We start from the raw sequence: 17,151 nt of genomic DNA on the forward strand, positions 1-17,151 counted from the left end.
AATGTAGATTTGAAAAGTCTTGAACCAAAATTTTACCAACAATTATAGTACTTACTATAGATTACTTTTTCATAGTAAGCTAATTGACTCAACCACAAACAAAACCAAATGACTCATCTGTCATCAATCAATAATGACCGATTTATGACGACCCAATTATCACCTCTACATCTTGCAAATATCAGACTGTCATAACCGACAGGAATGTTCCAAAATAGTTGAAATTCTCAACTTATACGAAGTGGTTTTCCGGTTAGAAAATTAATTATGAGAAATCGGAGTTTTCTTTTAGTAAAGGCGTTTGCATGTCGAAGCAGGAGAAGCATGAGAAGTACTTGGGAATTCCTACTATCATTGGGAGATCGAAAAAAAATTATCACCTCTACAAAACAATGCACTATTAGCCAAATGTAGGAGACTTCCTTCCCATTCTGGTCAATCAGACCCTAACCCCTAAACATTTTGCCCCGTTTCGTCGACACAATTTCATTTTTTAAGGTCTCCCAATAGCATACCTATTTTTTTTTTTCTTTTTTCCAATATTAGAAAATCAGAAGTCTATTTTGGTAACCTGCAATCATAATGGTTCATAGACTATACAGTTAGAGACTTAAGAGTTACCTTTAAAAACTGAAACGATATTTTATTAGTGCTTAAACACAAGAAAGCTTGCACAAACAACGACAAGAAACCTATTCATTCCAAGCAAAGCATGTATTTGTACAAATAATAACTTGCTCATATGTTATCTACTCATTTTTCCGAAACAGAACCTAGTCAATAGTCATACAAGGGCAAACAAAAGTCCACAGACTTTCAACCTGCCTAGGAATTCTCAGGAATCCCATCCTCAAACAACTGTATCACATCAGAAAGTTTTGGTACAGCGAGTTATTTAGCAAATTACACGGGAATAACTTCATCTTCCGCCAGTAGAGCTTGTAAGTTACCAAAGCTGATGTTTCTAAAACTTCCTCTGAAAATACAAGTAATGCAAAACCAAAGTTGCAGATAGAGGAACACAAAGGCGAGAGGGGATTCTGCATACTCAGCCGACAACTTAAAATACATATAGTCAGCTGAGCAGAGGAGTCAGCTATTAACTCTACTCTTTCACCGGTTCATATAATAGCTCCATGCACTTATTTCCAGTTGAAGTTGTGGGAGACAAAAAACCTGTAATCAGGATGATTGACATTTAGAAGCCGGAGCCACTCATCAGCAGCTTGCAACAGGGAACTGGCCTTCTGAGAATCATCAGCACCATTTTGATCCCAAACGGAGAGTTTAAACTTATAAGAAGCCATACCAAATATAGGCAATGGTATCTTAAGACCTATACTAAAGCCCCCATTTGGAATCTCCCTTGGACAAGAACTGTTATGACTTTGCCACTCACTCTGTCCACCTGTAAAAAATTGGAATGCCATCACATCAGGCACAACAGAAGACTAGAAGAGAATAATATACTATAGCCTGTTTCAAGAATTATTGAGACATACCACGAAGAGGTGTTGAGAGGGAGTGAAATGTCAAAAAGCAGGAATCCAAGTTCTGGAGGGTTGGACCAGTTGGAATTCTGTATATTGGATACCTTTTCCAAAAAAAAAAAAAAAAAAAAAAAAAAAAAAAAAAAAAAAAAAAAAAAACAGTAAAAAGATAAAAAGATCAGGTAAGCCGCAAGCTAAAAAAGTAACATACTACAATTTCAAAACATGCAAATTGAAAAAACTGGCAAAATCATACCAAGCAACAGAAATCCAACTTGAAGGCGACAAATCGCAGCTCCTGTATGTTTTTAATTCCGGGAAACGTGACGCGAGGAGCGATATCTGTAGAAATTTAAGTCCAAATTAAATAAAGTGAACAAGTAATTAAAAGTATAGAGAAAGAATAGTATAACATATTAGCAGAAGAACCAACCTTATCAGCCAATGGTTCCCTACTATAGGGAGGATCATGCTCAAAATATTCAAAGGTAAGAACACCGGGAGAATTAGAAAATTCTCCTTCATCGCTAGATGAACCGTTGAAGGGCTTATATCTCAGTGAAAGTGCCTTCATATCCTGTAGAGTAGACTCTGCAAGATCCTGCTGATTCCATGCAGCAAAATTGCAAGGCCCTCTTTCTGTTTCACAATCACTGCTGCCATCACTACAAGTTTCTCTAGATGACTCATCACTCTCCTCCCCAGGCATTCTGCAACAAACTCATAAGATTATTAAACATTTGAGTGAGCAAAAAATAGTGCACAAGGGAAACATTAAGACACTCAAAACAAGCATAAACTAAATATGTATTGAACCAAATGGCTTGGTCTGTAACTGACTGTTTTGTAAGTTATATTACAACTTAATACATTAATGAATAGCTCTTCAATTCTTTAAACACAGAAAGGTTGCACAAATTTGAGCCCAAGCTCAATCAATAACAACTTTTCTAGTCTCCTCCAATAATAAGTTCATAGCTTTTCCAATTATTGATTATTGGAGACTGGAAAAGCCGTTATTGAAAAGCTTACATCCCAAGAATATTGAAGGTGTAAGCATAGCTGAGGCTTGATCATTTGATACACATAATGATCAAATTGGTGCAAAAACAGACTGACAATCTTGACCTTATGAAGCACAAAATGATGCCTTAATCTGAAAGAAACACATGAGTTGGATCTAGAATAATTCAACTTTTACAAACTCCCTCTGTGCTAGCTCTGCTTACAGTGTGCCTAAGTAAGCTATGATTATAAAAATGGCAATATAAAAGTAATATCTCAGTTTCTTTATGTTATATTTGATCCACGGTTTAAAAAAAAATTGAAAAGGGTGAGTGGGTGTGGGTGTAGGATTAAGAGAGAGGTGTAAAGAAGATGTGTGTATAAAAAAAAGTGAATGAAGAGCGTGGAAAGGTGCAATTATTGTATACCTAAAATAGAATAAAGAAAAATGGATGGAATATATACGAATGGACAAATATGAAAAGTGGGTAGAACAATTAAAGATCATAAGGAGTATAGAATTTCAAGGCTCCTCTCAGCTTTTCCTTAAAAAAATCTTAAACATTTCCATGCATTAGGCACCAAATAACCAATATAGTCCACAATAAACATTCCAAGCTAGCTTAGACTTTGTCTAAAAATAATATCCTCAAAAAAAAAAAAAAAAAAAAAAAAGTAATTCAGAAAAGGTATCATTCAATTTGTTGTGGAATAAATGATGGGAAAGCCACCAAAACAACCATACTATGCAAGTATGCATCTAATCATATATAGTGACTCAAAATAAGCATCAAACTATATCTGCAACCAAAAGCAGTTTAAAGCTAAAGAATAAAGACACACTTTCAGCCTTTTAGGTAAAAAAAATAATAAAAAAAAAAAAAAATCAAAGAACAAGCAGTTTGTAGAGGTGCTGAAATTTTCTTGAATTTTGGGGGAAGAAGGGGGGAGGGGTGGTAAACAGATTCATTAACATAGGAGAACATTTAATTTGCAAGAGTAAAAAAATTCCTATCCTATTCTAAGATAAGCAATTAGGCTTGGCTGCTCAGGTGTCTATCTCACAGAGTAACACCAATCAAAAACCATATTGTGCCTCCAACTCTTTTGCATCAGTACGAGTTAATTGATTGGTCAAATGATGTCTACTAATGCTTTAGCAGCTCTAACTGTGGTAGTTACAACCCTGGCAATTAACATATGAAAGCCCCTCATATTCTCATAGTGATACAGTAAGTCATTAAGTACCATACATTTCCACTGATAGAGTGATAGACATATGTTAACATCAAACACAGATGGAATTTAGCTGTAGCATAAACATGTTAAGACACCACTTTAGCTAAAAAGTTAAGGATCTTCTTTCAAAATTACTACAAGAGGAACCTATAACTTGGATGCGGTGAATATAAAATTTATAATCACTTCTTTTTCTAATAACATCAGCATCACATACCATCTCCTTTCTATTTAAAATATGGCCCCAATATCTGCATAAAATGTTCACCCACTAACAAGGAACATTGATATAAATTAGACATCAACTTCATTCATACGTAACCATATCCTTCCTTTGTCCTTTAGGATTGCTCCATTTGCCTTAGATAGCATCTAATTAATAACAGAATGCTTCTTAATCAAAGAGTTACTTTTAGCTGTATCATTATTCCCAAAGTACATGCATCACTTTTAATATAAGAACATTTAATTTTGAGAAACTCATAGAAAGGCCCTTGCATTAAACCACAGCTTCATAAATGTCCTCAAAACCCAACTACTTGTACTTCTATGCCATCTAATCCTAACAGTTGTTTGGCTCAAGATGCTAAAGAAAGGGAAAAGGGGTAGTTCTCCTCATTTCCAGAGTTTGGCTCACCTTTCTTCTTCCCCTAGTTTGACGGAAGGAACAAACTCAAAGTAATGTTTCCCTATGTACAACCAACACCAATTAAAAAAAAAAAAACTTACATTCATTTCAAGTTTTTAATTCTACATGAAAAACAACTCTGAGCATCATATGTCAAGTCAGCCAAGAGCACCAACCACATCATTACCAACCACCAACATTGACTCCTAGAGAACCAACACTCTCCCCCTAATAGCCAAACTTATCCTTCTTGCACAGCAGCAATCACAACTTTAGCCTTCAGAGCCACTACTTCTCCAACCTTCCAACTAAGATTAATGCCAACCACACCTCTAAACTTAAAATGACCGTTCTTCACCCTCTCCCAACTCCTACTAAACCAAAACAACTCTGACCTCTCCCACTAATTTTCCTTTGAAGATTTTACAGAAGAATAAAATGTTATCCTGTTCAAAAGAACTGTAATAATTAAAATGCTCGGAGAGCATTGTCCCATCATCTTCTTTTAATCTTTTCTGATCTGGTAAGCTTACACACAACTCACACATTGCTAAACTATTAGGAGAGAGATGCTTAATCCTTTCCTGGCTCTCTTAAGACCAAAACAGAGATACTTGGACAGAGAATGGATGTTCTCCAAAAAGAATGAGGTGATCCACCTCACAATGGAAACACCTACAAGTTTATCATGGGAAGAGTGTTCTCCAAAAAGAATGAAGTGCTACACCACACTATAGTAACTTCTACAATCATCTTCCACACATGCAATGCTTTTAAAATTATGAATGCCGACATTCAAGTTACATCCGAATGAAATAGATCCCTTATCCTCAAACATACAATTACTAAAATGACCTTGTGCATTCAAATTTAAAGCACCCTATTTTACCTCATCTACATTTATTACCAAAGAAACTTCCGTATCCACTATGCTCTCAACCAATGTAAAAACCTAAGTAAAGGTAAAAGACTCATCACTAACAAATACACCAGTGAAAATGTTTGCTTCAAAGATAAAATGTTAAAATTTTCAATCAACTAATTGAAGTTTTGAAGAACCATCAGCAGTTGGCAAAAAATACATAGCTCAAGCTCATTCAAATTGGAACCTAAATTTTTTTCAGCACACTGATAATCTAGCAAGAACAAAAAAAAACCCATACAAACTGCAAAGAGAAAGAGGGTGAGTATTAAAGATTGAGATAACTCGTGGTTGGTGAATACAACGTAAATTTCATGTCTAGAATAACTTTCCCAACAACTGCTTTTTTATTCACTGATGATCCTAACTTCTTCGAAAATACAATCTAGTCCCCAGGTCCTTGGAAATGGAAATCCCTCACAAAAGAGTATGGTACTCAAGGCTTAAATTTTACACAGTGCAACACTACATTAATTAATAGATCAGGCATAACCTTTCCCTTCAAGATTTCATCTTCAGATCATAAAGCAATTGCTGGATAAGCATAAAAATTGTAATAAGTGATAATTGCAAATACATGTTAAAATGAGCTACTCAGTACTCAGTACTATGCATCTTTTTTTTTTCTATTTCTTTAAATCAATGTTCAAGATAGTGCTTTGCTACTATTTCATAAATATCCACTACATTTTCTTTATCTCTTTTCCCATACACATGCTTCACAATTGTTGATATTCCTTCCAGATCATGTTAGCACTATAATCAGTATAATGTAGCCATTCATGTCTCCTCATAATATGTACTTCTATTGACCAAAAGAATAGTACTATCTATTATGAGTGTCTTGAGCTCATAACCATATCTTAACGCATCAAAAGGTTCTGTATTCTCTAATCTAATAAACAAGTTTTACTACTTATTGTCTTTTGTGGAAGGCTAGAAAAAGCATACTTGATAAGTGAGCAATTTTAGTTTCTAAACACACAAGCCTCAACAAACTTATGCATAATCAAATAAAAAACAATTTGATACAGAACATTCACAATATCAAACACACAAGCCTAAACACACAAGCCTAAACAAACTTATGCATAATCAAATAAAAAACAATTTGATAAGGAACATTCACAATATCAAACGAAAGACATTGACATAAGAAGCAAACAAATCAAATAAATAGCAGACCTGGTTCTTGGGGAGGGCTTTGATGGGTCTATGTACAACTGAATGCCCGATAAATATGGAACATAATACTGCACAACAGAGTCACTACCATTTAACAAAAGCGGCACTCCTGCCCCATACGCACTCCACTCCTTAAACGACTCCCAGAGATCGCCAAGCACGAAGTACAATCGAAACTCATCATCCTGAGTTCTCCATCCCTTCATGCTCGTCTAACATAAAGAACAAATTTTCATTACTCAATCAACCAACACTTCAATCTACCAATACTATCCAATAACAAACACAGAAATTAATAGGATAATTCAATATAAACCCAATTAATCAACTAACACAATACCCAAAACCCTTAACAATCAAATTTCACACTCCGATCAATTAAAACTTCACAAATCACCCCACATTGTATCAACACCTAACAAAATCAGATCTAATTTCACTTGAACCAACTAACAAAAATCCAATTCAAATCAATCCCATACCTTAGGGAAGTGTTGAGCAGGGACAGATGGAGTAGTGTGCTCCAAAAACCGATCCAAATTCGTCGAATGCGACAACGACGACACCGAAGCACCCGGTGTCGTCGTCGTCGTAGTCGCAGTGGAAGCACAATCATCAGATTCCACTCGATTCTCCGACGACGAAGACGAACTCTTCACTCTCTTCTCCAACTGCGGCTGATTACCCACTTCCACCGCAACAACCCCCGATTTCTGCCGCCTCTGCTGCTGTTGCGCCGACAACTGCGCCTGATTATGGTGGTTATGATTCTGGTTCTGATTATGATGTTTCTCTTTCCTAATCTCATCTCTTTCCTGCTGTTTCTGCTTCTGCTGCTGCTGTTGTTGCACAACAATCTGTTGCTGTTGTTGCTGCTGTTGTTGCTGTTGAAGCTGAAGTTGCCGTCGCACCGCCGGAGGATTGTAAAACCTATCACCACTACGACTACGACCGTACGACGCCGTCGACATTTTTAATTGATTAATTTAATCAACAAAAAAAAACACAAATTTCCCAGAAAAATCGAAACTTTCACAACCCAAAATCTCAGATTTCGGATTTCCTCTTTCTCTCTCTAACCCCAAATAAAAACTAGGGTTTTAGCTCTTCTTCTTCGGGTTTTCTAGGGTTTCGATGAGATTAAATTTCTCCCCCCCTTTTTTTTTTTTTCTTCACACTTATTTTAGAATTATTAATAAAACCAAAATTATAATACAAAAATAAAAGAAAACCCCAAAAGGCCAAAAGATTAAATTTTTATTAAAATTTTAATTTAATTTTTATAATTTATGGAGTCGTTGCAGAGGAGAGAGAAAATGGTGGAATTTTGTGTGGGAGTGATTGTTGTTAGAGACGAAACGCCGCGGACAAAAGAGGAGAGAGAAAGATTGGAATTATCAGACTCACTTAGAAAGGTTATGGTGTGGTTGAGTCTAGAGTTTTCTACTATGGAACTCTTTTTTTACCTAGATTTTGATCATGGGTTTAGATTATGACACGTGTAATGTTGTGTGTTTATGTGGTGAAAATTTGTGTGGTATTGTGGGGTCCACTTGAGATATTAAGTTAAGTTGAGGAAGCTTCTTAGTTATTGGTTGATTTTTGATTAGGGGGGTAATTGCTAATTAGTTGTAGCTAATGACTAGTGAGTGAGTGTGCAAATATGGCTAAGAGTGGATAAGGGTTTGGATATTGGTACCATCTCACTATCAACTCTAAAGAAGTAAAATTGATATGGTTTGGTTAAAAATTTGTTTATTTTTATTTATTTTTTGTGATTTGAGTAAATCCCAGTGGTGATCAAAATTCGGGTCGAGTTGGGCCTTGCTAGAAAATTCATGCACAATACGTTAAAAAGTGTTGGATTTTTCGGGCCTAAATGAACTTTTTGGGCCGATTCGAACTTTGATGACTAAAATTGTGTTTTTTTGGCTTGCCCAAACTGGCAAATCGAGTCGGGCTTGCAGGTCAAGTCATAATTGATCACCTCTAGTAAACCCTTTTTTATTCGGTTTTAGAAGAACCAAAACATCGTCGAAGTTGCTCTAAGAAGTGGAAAGTTGTCTTTTTAAATTTCAACCAATCTAGATTAATCATAACTTAAGACTTGTTTGGTTGAAGTAGAAAAACATGAGAAGTGAGGCTTTCTAGGAATTACAAGTTAAGTGAGTTATTTGGTTGACAAAAGTTTGGTGAAATGGGGGAAGTGTAATTCCTATTAAATTACACTTCTTATAAAAATGTAGGAATTTATTCCCTCCGTCCCTAAATTAAAAGTCTATTACTCTTTATTATGTGAGTAATAAAATGTTAGGAATTAACTTCTAATAAAGGGACGGAGGGAGTACTTATCTATTGAAATCCAAATACATAAATTAGAAAGCTATATAGAGATGACTAAGTCCAAATAAGTCATTTTCTTTGCAAGAATTTTCTTTAATATAAGTGCATTAAGTATGATTCATTAACATCTACTGCCTACTGGTATTAAATTATCTTTCAAGTACGTGAATAATATGATTTGATTAATTACGAGTATGTGACATCTTTTCTTCCCCATTTCAAACCAATTATACTATATAATTTTCCTCTTAAAATAAGGTTCTAAAGAAATGACTTTATTTACTACTATATGGAGTTTTAAATGTATAGTATTCTAAATTAAAAAATGAACTTCCTAATATAAAGTTTTAAAAAGATGATTTTGTTCATATTAGGCTTAAAGTTCTTCAAAAGAATGCCAAAACTATGTGTTATAATGTGAATTTTCATCTCACTTATGGATGAAAATAATCTTTGTTTACAAGTGTTTTTTTCTTATGAAGTGATGATGTTGATTTTATGACGTTTACAAAATTAGATCACTCTTTAATTTACATGGTAATACACTAATACTATTGCAATCCTCTTGTTTTATTGGATTACTTTACAATAGTTAATAAGTCGTGTATTGGATTAAGATGAAACGAGTATAAGTTATAACTTCGAGTTTTCTCAATTAGAGATTTTATTTTTTATTTAATTCCTATTTGCTAGCTAGAAATAACATTTTATGCTTCGCAAAATCAAAGCATCTCATATCTTCCATTCCACATACACCCCTTTTCATCTCATCTTCTTTCACATCTTCATTAATGTAGTAATGGATCTAAATGAAGTATATTCTTTATTTGATTTAATGATCCTCTTATAAAAAAATCTTAGCACTAATATTGAAACTTGTTCGACACATAGGGTTGATTGTTGACATTATTGCCAAAAGGGAAAGGGAGGAACATTATGTAACATTGATGTACAATCATTGAGAAACATTCCTATTCCTATTTCTCTTTTGAAGTAAGTTATTTTTAATGAATTGAACTTATTTTTGCTAAAGTAAAATTATTTTCTGTGTATTATTTTTTTAAGATGAAGTAAATCGGACCTTACTTTATCATTCCCGTAAAATTATTGTATTAAATTAACATTATTCAAGTATTAACATTAGTCAAGTATATCAGAATGTCATGATTAACATTCTTGTTTTGTCCTCCTAACAAATCAACAAAATAATAAAAGTAAATTAAATTGATCAAACATAAACTAAAGTGAGTAAAATAAAAGTAAAAATGACCAAAATAAAATTAAAATGATCTAAATGAAAGTAAAATGAGCAAAATATAAGAAAATGCCTAGTTCACTTGTTATTTGGTTAAAGTCGTGAATATATATATACCAAGACTCCTTAAAATAAGAAAATGCCTAGTTCACTTGTTATTTGGTTAAAATGAAAGTAAAAAAAAATGGAAGAACTACAATTTCCTTGCAAATCTAAAATTCCAAAAAATATGTAATTTTCTATAAAATAGTATTCCCAGCCTTAGCTTCCTTGATAATTCATAATCCACATGGAATTTAATTAATATAATTCTCCGTTGTACACTAAACAAGTTAAAACAGTACTCCGTCACAAAGTCTTATATGTGGTTGGCCACACGATGTGGCCATCCATTATGAGGGTTACTTTATCAGTGTTATAGGGGTTACTCGTTCAGTTATACAAGGTTTACTTCGGTAGTATAATAGGGGTTACTTGGTCAGTATTACAAGGGGCTACCGGATCAGTGTTACAAGGGTTACTTTGTTTTTTAATAATTGGCCACATGATGTGGCTAGCCACACACAAGACGCACTGATACTCCGTACGTTTCATATGATTTATACAAAGAACTTTATTAGTTTTTGTGAAAGTATAAGAATTTATTTTCCAATACATGTCGCCCCCAAACAAAAACTTAAAGCAATCAAGGTACGAAATTGCTTTTATTGTATGAGCTATGAAACTTTGTTGTCACTCAAAGAACTTCACACTCTTTTCGGCAAAACATAATTGTAGAGGTGACTATTATTACTTGTGGTACTAACTACTAAGTGTTAGTTATGAGAGTAATGGTTAATTGTGAACAAGCTACTAACTACAAAAATAGATAATTAAGTGTGCGTGTTTCAAAAAAAAAAAAATTAAAAAAAAAGATACTTAAGTGTGTGTATTTGGTAAAGTAATGGTTGAGATTAGTTGTTACCTCCATATATAGTGGAAAATAAACGAACAACTACCTCTTTAATTTTCAAAAGCTAGATACCTTCACCACTAACACTATACAACTACTACATTAAAAACATTCAAATGTATGTGTAATTTAGCACAATATAGGGTTTTAATTTGGTCAAACCATTAAAAGCTAAAGGCCTAAAGCTACTCAAAAATTACTATCAAACACGCCCTTAATATAAATTTCACTGTCAACCAAACAAGCAATCAATCGACATTCTACAATTGTGACCCAATCTGCTCTAGAACCCTACCTACACTATATCGTCTGTCTGAATAGAAAGAAATGTAACAATCTGAGCAACTTCAGTATGTAATTGGTAATGTGAGGTTATGTGACATTGTGACTCCACCATTTTGAAAATTAAATAAACATAAACAAAATTGATGTTTGTCAAACGCCAACTACTTATATTAAATATCTCTCCCTCTCTTTCCTCCAGTTGGCTTTGACTCATTTACTTGTTAAAGAGAAAAATAAAATAAATTTATCCCCACAATTTTTTATTTTTATTTTATTTTTTTAACAAGAATACAATAGTAACACGTGCAGTTGTGTAAATCAAAATTGCTACGTTTCTTTTTATGGAATTAAATTTACATTATTTTAAGAAATACAAGTATATGAACATTGTGTATAATTAATTAATACTGTTATATAAACAATATTTTTCAAAGAAAGAGATGTTCATGTTACCATTGAAAATGTGGTTTAGATAAGAGGGTCCATTGGCACGTTTACAAACCATGAAATGGCTGGCATCCACAAAAAACAAAGTCATGGACATGAAACATGATATTGTTAATAAGTGATAATATTATTAAATTAACTAGCCTTTTGGCCCGTTCAATAAACGGGTTGTAGCTCATTTTATTTTTCTTGAAATGTGTTGCTTATTTGTGTTGTTTGTGTCGGTGATTTTTTTGTAATAATTTACTTAATTTTTTTTACTTAAAATTTGCAAGTTAGGAATACATAAGGATTTTAACATTAAATAATTTGTTATTTTAACTTTTACATTAAAAGGGGTATAGAGAGGATTACAACTTTTTTTTATAGTGAAAATAGAACACTCAATTTTCTTACTCAAATTTGTAAGTTAGGAATGCATAAAGACTTTAACATTCAATAATATTTTTATTTTATCTTTTACTTTAAAAGAGAGTATAAAGAAGAAATATTAATGGATGTATTATGTGGCATATGGGTGAATTATGATGACATGTGGCATATAGGTGATTGTGGTTTGTCTTTTTAAATAATAATAAAGTATAGATAAATTATGGGTTTCTTCCACTTCTTAAGAAACACAAAACCACACTATAGCAAGAGTTCCTTAACACACTATAGCAAGTGCTAGGATGTCATGCCAACATGTTTTGTTATGTTATGATTATAACTTTTGGGGCGTTATGATATTTTATATAATTCATCTGTTTCTTAATTGTTTAACGATATTTACATAGACTACTCTTTAAATGTTTAGCTACGAGCTAATAAGTCGAATCAAGGATATTTTTACTATTTCAATTGATAATTTTTTTACAATGTACTATTATGTTAACTTTCTCTTTTAAAAAAATTAAAATAAAAAATTATCTAATCTAACCGAGTTGCATATATATTGTATTAAAGTTAGTTTGGTTTTCTTGTAACAAATTTGTAATTACCAAGTACCAAAATTGCCGAAGAATGAGTAGATGATGTCATTTAAAAAAATAAAAAATATGCATATACACCCGGGTGCAAGTGTATCGAGTTTTTAATCACCACCTCCTAGGCTCCTACCAAAACCTCCATCCCTAAACATAGCAATTCCTCCCCATCCTCTAGCATTGATATCATATCCTTAATCCTAACACTAATCATTGGACTAGCTTTGTAGATTGGAAGAGTAGACTCTTACAAAATCGGAATAGGTTATTAAAAGGCTATATCAACGAATGGAATACACTTGACACTATTCAACATCTCATCACATACAAAATGAATGTGAAAGTTTGTCATTTGTTGGGTTTGGCATTTGTAAATTTTAATTGTAGCCAGAATTAATTGGAAACTTGTCATAATTCGAACTCTGAATCACAAGATTCTCCTAGAATATTCTTGTGTAAGAAACAAAACTGCTTAGATACTACAGACGTACAAAGAGTACTTGATATTTGATACTACTCGTAGCTGTCTAGTGTCTAGCAATCTAGCTAGGTTACACATCTAAATACTTTCGTATCAAATAATTTGACTTATGGTATTAACTCTTATGCCTTTCGTAAATCAAATTTTGGAATTGATCTGAATTATAAAAAACGAGAAACAGTTTGAGGTGGGAATCTTTTACTTTTTTCTATCACTTTTAGTGTCTAATCCGTAAATATCAGATCAAATAAAAAAAAAAGGGAAAAAAAAATTAAAATATGATATTTCTTACTTATTTCTTACTTCTACCATGAAAGTAAACTAATAATATGTATAACCTTACCCATAAATTGAATACTATTGTATATAAAAGTCAACCACATCTCTTAATTAGGATCCATTATACCAATTTAGTAAGTACATTTTGACCATAAGTCACAATATTTCATTGTTTAATGATATTTAATATTTTTTTGTGAATTTTTTATTGTATCATAAAAAAAAAAAAAAATTTACAACTAAAAATTTGTAAAGAAGCCATCCTCTTAGGCCACTTCCATTTTATTTCCTTTGAATTCTGATATGAAGTATTATTTAACAAACCAAATATGAGAACATATTAAAACCGTTTTCTTTCTCTTTTAGCTTTTCTAACCAAAGCTCCTCAATCAAAAGAGGCTTAAGAGATATATTCTAGTAAATAATCATTTTTTTAAAAAAATTATTTTATTATTATTTTTTTTATAGAATGTATAAATGTAAATATCAATTTTATATTTTTCTAAATTTTGAAAAAACCATGCAACTAAATACTAATGTTTGAAAATAGGAATAATGTGGTCAAAAATGAAAAAAGACAACAAAATAGATTTTTTGGTTGTTTTGTCCCAATTTGATTCAAGCAAAGTATAGCCACCAATTGTTTTGTATTTTTGTTCTAAAACAATAAAAATGATTTATATTAGTATATTAAATTGTGGGAATCGTGTGGTGGCAAAGGTTTTCAATTGTCACGTGCCTTCTTTCAATTATATAATTCCTCCTGCAACATCACTATTTATATACTTATATATTTTGACCCTCACCACACAAAATTGGTTCCATTTTGATGCACATTGGAAATTTGGAATCATTTTATAGCAAACAAATGTTAAATTAATCTAAGAATAAGCTAATTTCACTTTATAAAAAAGAAAAGATATAGAGGTTATAATAAGTAGATTTATTTATATTCATTTTAAACAACACACTTGTGGATCTAACATACAATAGCAATATTAAAATTACTAATTTATTTGATGTAATTAAAATTATTATTGGTTTCTCAAAATTACTACCGCGTTTATAAATTTTATTTTAAATACAAACAAGTAAGTTTATAATAAGAGTAAATTAGTATAAAGGCCTAAACTGATTTACTAAACTGAGTTGAACTGATTGTTGCTGAATCGAACTGAACTAATTGGAGTTGAAATGAATTAAACTGAATAGAGCTAAATGAATATTTTACGAGAGAAGAACACTAGAAATTAAACTGAATTGATTGGAGCTGAATTGAACTGAAATTAAGCCGAAGAGAACAAGCCCTTAGACAATATCTTATAAGATTACTCATTAACATTTGTGGGCCTCTGTGGCTGTTATGGGCTAGATAAACTGGACCCGTACAATGGGCTCCAATCTAAGATTGGGCCTTCTTAGTTTCTACTCGTTCAATGACAGAAAGGGGGTGACTGTTATTGCAATTTGCAAAGATTTTTTTAATAAAAATCAAAACATTACCTAGCCAAATCCATTTACTACTATATATCATTATATGGTGACAATTCACTTAAAATATAAATTAAAGCCTCAAAATAAAAGTAAATCACTCTTTATCAATAATTTCAATTTTATTTTTTATTTTAGAGCTATACATACAGACAGACATCTATGCTAGAAGAGATCATATGAAAAATTAGTTTGAGGATATATAAAACTTGATATTAGTTCTATTAAGTTTTGGTTTTCTTTAAATTGGTTAGGTGATGTTTGTGTAGAAATATTAGTTCTAAATTAATTGTGGATGAAGCACTCCATATAAGATTGGGTTAAATTTTGATAATCTATAGTTTGATTAAAGTCAGATAATTCTATTTGGATCAACAAATACGGGTAACTTTTGCTACATCCAAGTCAAATCAGCCATGGTTATGTTAAGACTGAAGCAAGAGAGAACACCAATGCTCCTTGCAACCTAAAACAAAAGTTTCATTTGACCAAATCACTTCATCCCTAAATAAAAAGTTTCATTAGAACACGGACCCTTAATCCACCCAACTCATAACTTCTTTACCACATACACAGTTAATTCACTTTTAATCAACCAAATCTCACTATATTATTTTTAATATTCACCCGTAATCAATCAAAACTATTTTTTTTTTCAACTTTGATCAGCCAAATCCTACCATTTCTATACAAAAGGCAACTGAAAATTTTATTTAAAAAAAATCAGTAAGTGAATTCAATAGTTGGAAAGTTGATGAGTCGACATTATATCTTTATTTACTTGTATTATTTGGGACCTAGTATACTTTAAATAAAGGGAAAAAAAAACTAGGACAATGAATGTTACAGATTCGACCGACCACAGTTCAGAAATGGCAATTAGCATAACCAAATCAAATCCATATCTTACCATGTATGCATAAGAATCAATCTATGCAAATCTTACGAATCTAGTACACTCAATAAAAATGATAAACACATGATTGTATTAAACTTAACAAGAATTATTATAAAAAAAATCTATGAAGAAGAGCATGTAATCAAACCTGCATTGAACACTTCCATATAGAGATGGCAACGGGTCGGACTCGGAGCGGATTATGCTCAATCCGACTCCGACCCGACAGGAAGTCGGAGGTTAAATCCGACATCCGACTCCGACTTTAATATCCGACCACCGACTCCGATCCGACCCGACTTCGAGTTTTTTTTTTTTCATTATTCAATATACTTTGAGATGTTGGCCTATTTGGGCCTTTGCAACCCACACCCAATGCCATCATGACCCACACAAAATCCACTATCTATTGGAGTCAGAGTCGAATAATCCGTTAAAGTCGGACATTTGTCGGAGTCGGATTTTTTTCTCGGATTTTTTGTAGGATCCGACTCCGACCCTCCTCCGACTCGGAGTCGGATTATTTTAACGGAGTCGAACTCGGATTACTTTCTTCTCGGACTCGGAGCGGATATTTTACCTCGGATCGGGGCGGAGTAGGGTCGGATCCGGACTAGATTGCCATCCCTACTTCCATAAATGGATAGCTAATAACGCCTTCGATTGTATTACGGAGTATACCACAAAAGCAACTAATAAGTCGTCATTTTGCAGATCATAACTACCTAAGACAATAGATTGCACTTTCATTGAGTGGATTCAAGAGTCTATTTAAGCTAGTTTTCTCTTGGAAAACCTTCCCTATTAAGAAGTCCTAGCATAGAAATTCCATAAAAACCCCATTATGAACAATTTCCTACGTTCACAAATAATTTTATTTATTTTTTTTTCACGATTTTATACCGAAACCATGTGATGTGGACCCTCTACTAACTTTCTTTTTCTCTCATTCTTACATCAATCAAATCTAATAAATTCCTTAATATGCATGTCCAAACCTAACAAGAAGATTATACGTAAACAAAAGAAGTAAAGTAAAAAAAATCACTAGTAAAATTTTTACACTCTCTTAATGCACATCTATTCATACCTCCTAAAACACGACTGAGTGACATCTACTTCAAGAGTCAAGACAAAGGATTAGTCTGTCCCGTCCAAAGTTCCAAACTAGTACAGCATCAATAAAAGGCTTAAAAGCAGTGGGAAAGTTGACATAAAAAAGAAAGGAATGCTAATGTAAAATTCACAAACTACAAATAGAAGATTAAAACTTTTTAATGTTCATC

General features: G+C 32.6%; 1 protein-coding gene across 1 annotated transcript; it reads right to left on the reverse strand.

The window, feature by feature from the left end:
• Positions 1–628: 628 nt before the first annotated feature.
• Positions 629–7,876, reverse strand: LOC110692738. Its single transcript, XM_021869786.1, has 6 exons — positions 6,952–7,876; positions 6,470–6,681; positions 1,924–2,200; positions 1,747–1,832; positions 1,503–1,594; positions 629–1,408 (listed from the first exon to the last, which is right to left on the reverse strand). Exons 1-6 carry the CDS (start codon positions 7,438–7,440, stop codon positions 1,143–1,145), a joined length of 1,422 nt encoding a protein of 473 aa, XP_021725478.1. The 5' UTR covers positions 7,441–7,876; the 3' UTR covers positions 629–1,142.
• Positions 7,877–17,151: the final 9,275 nt, after the last annotated feature.

Source organism: Chenopodium quinoa, unplaced genomic scaffold, assembly GCF_001683475.1.
Source record: "Chenopodium quinoa cultivar QQ74 unplaced genomic scaffold, ASM168347v1, whole genome shotgun sequence".
Classification (NCBI taxonomy): Eukaryota; Viridiplantae; Streptophyta; class Magnoliopsida; order Caryophyllales; family Amaranthaceae; genus Chenopodium; species Chenopodium quinoa.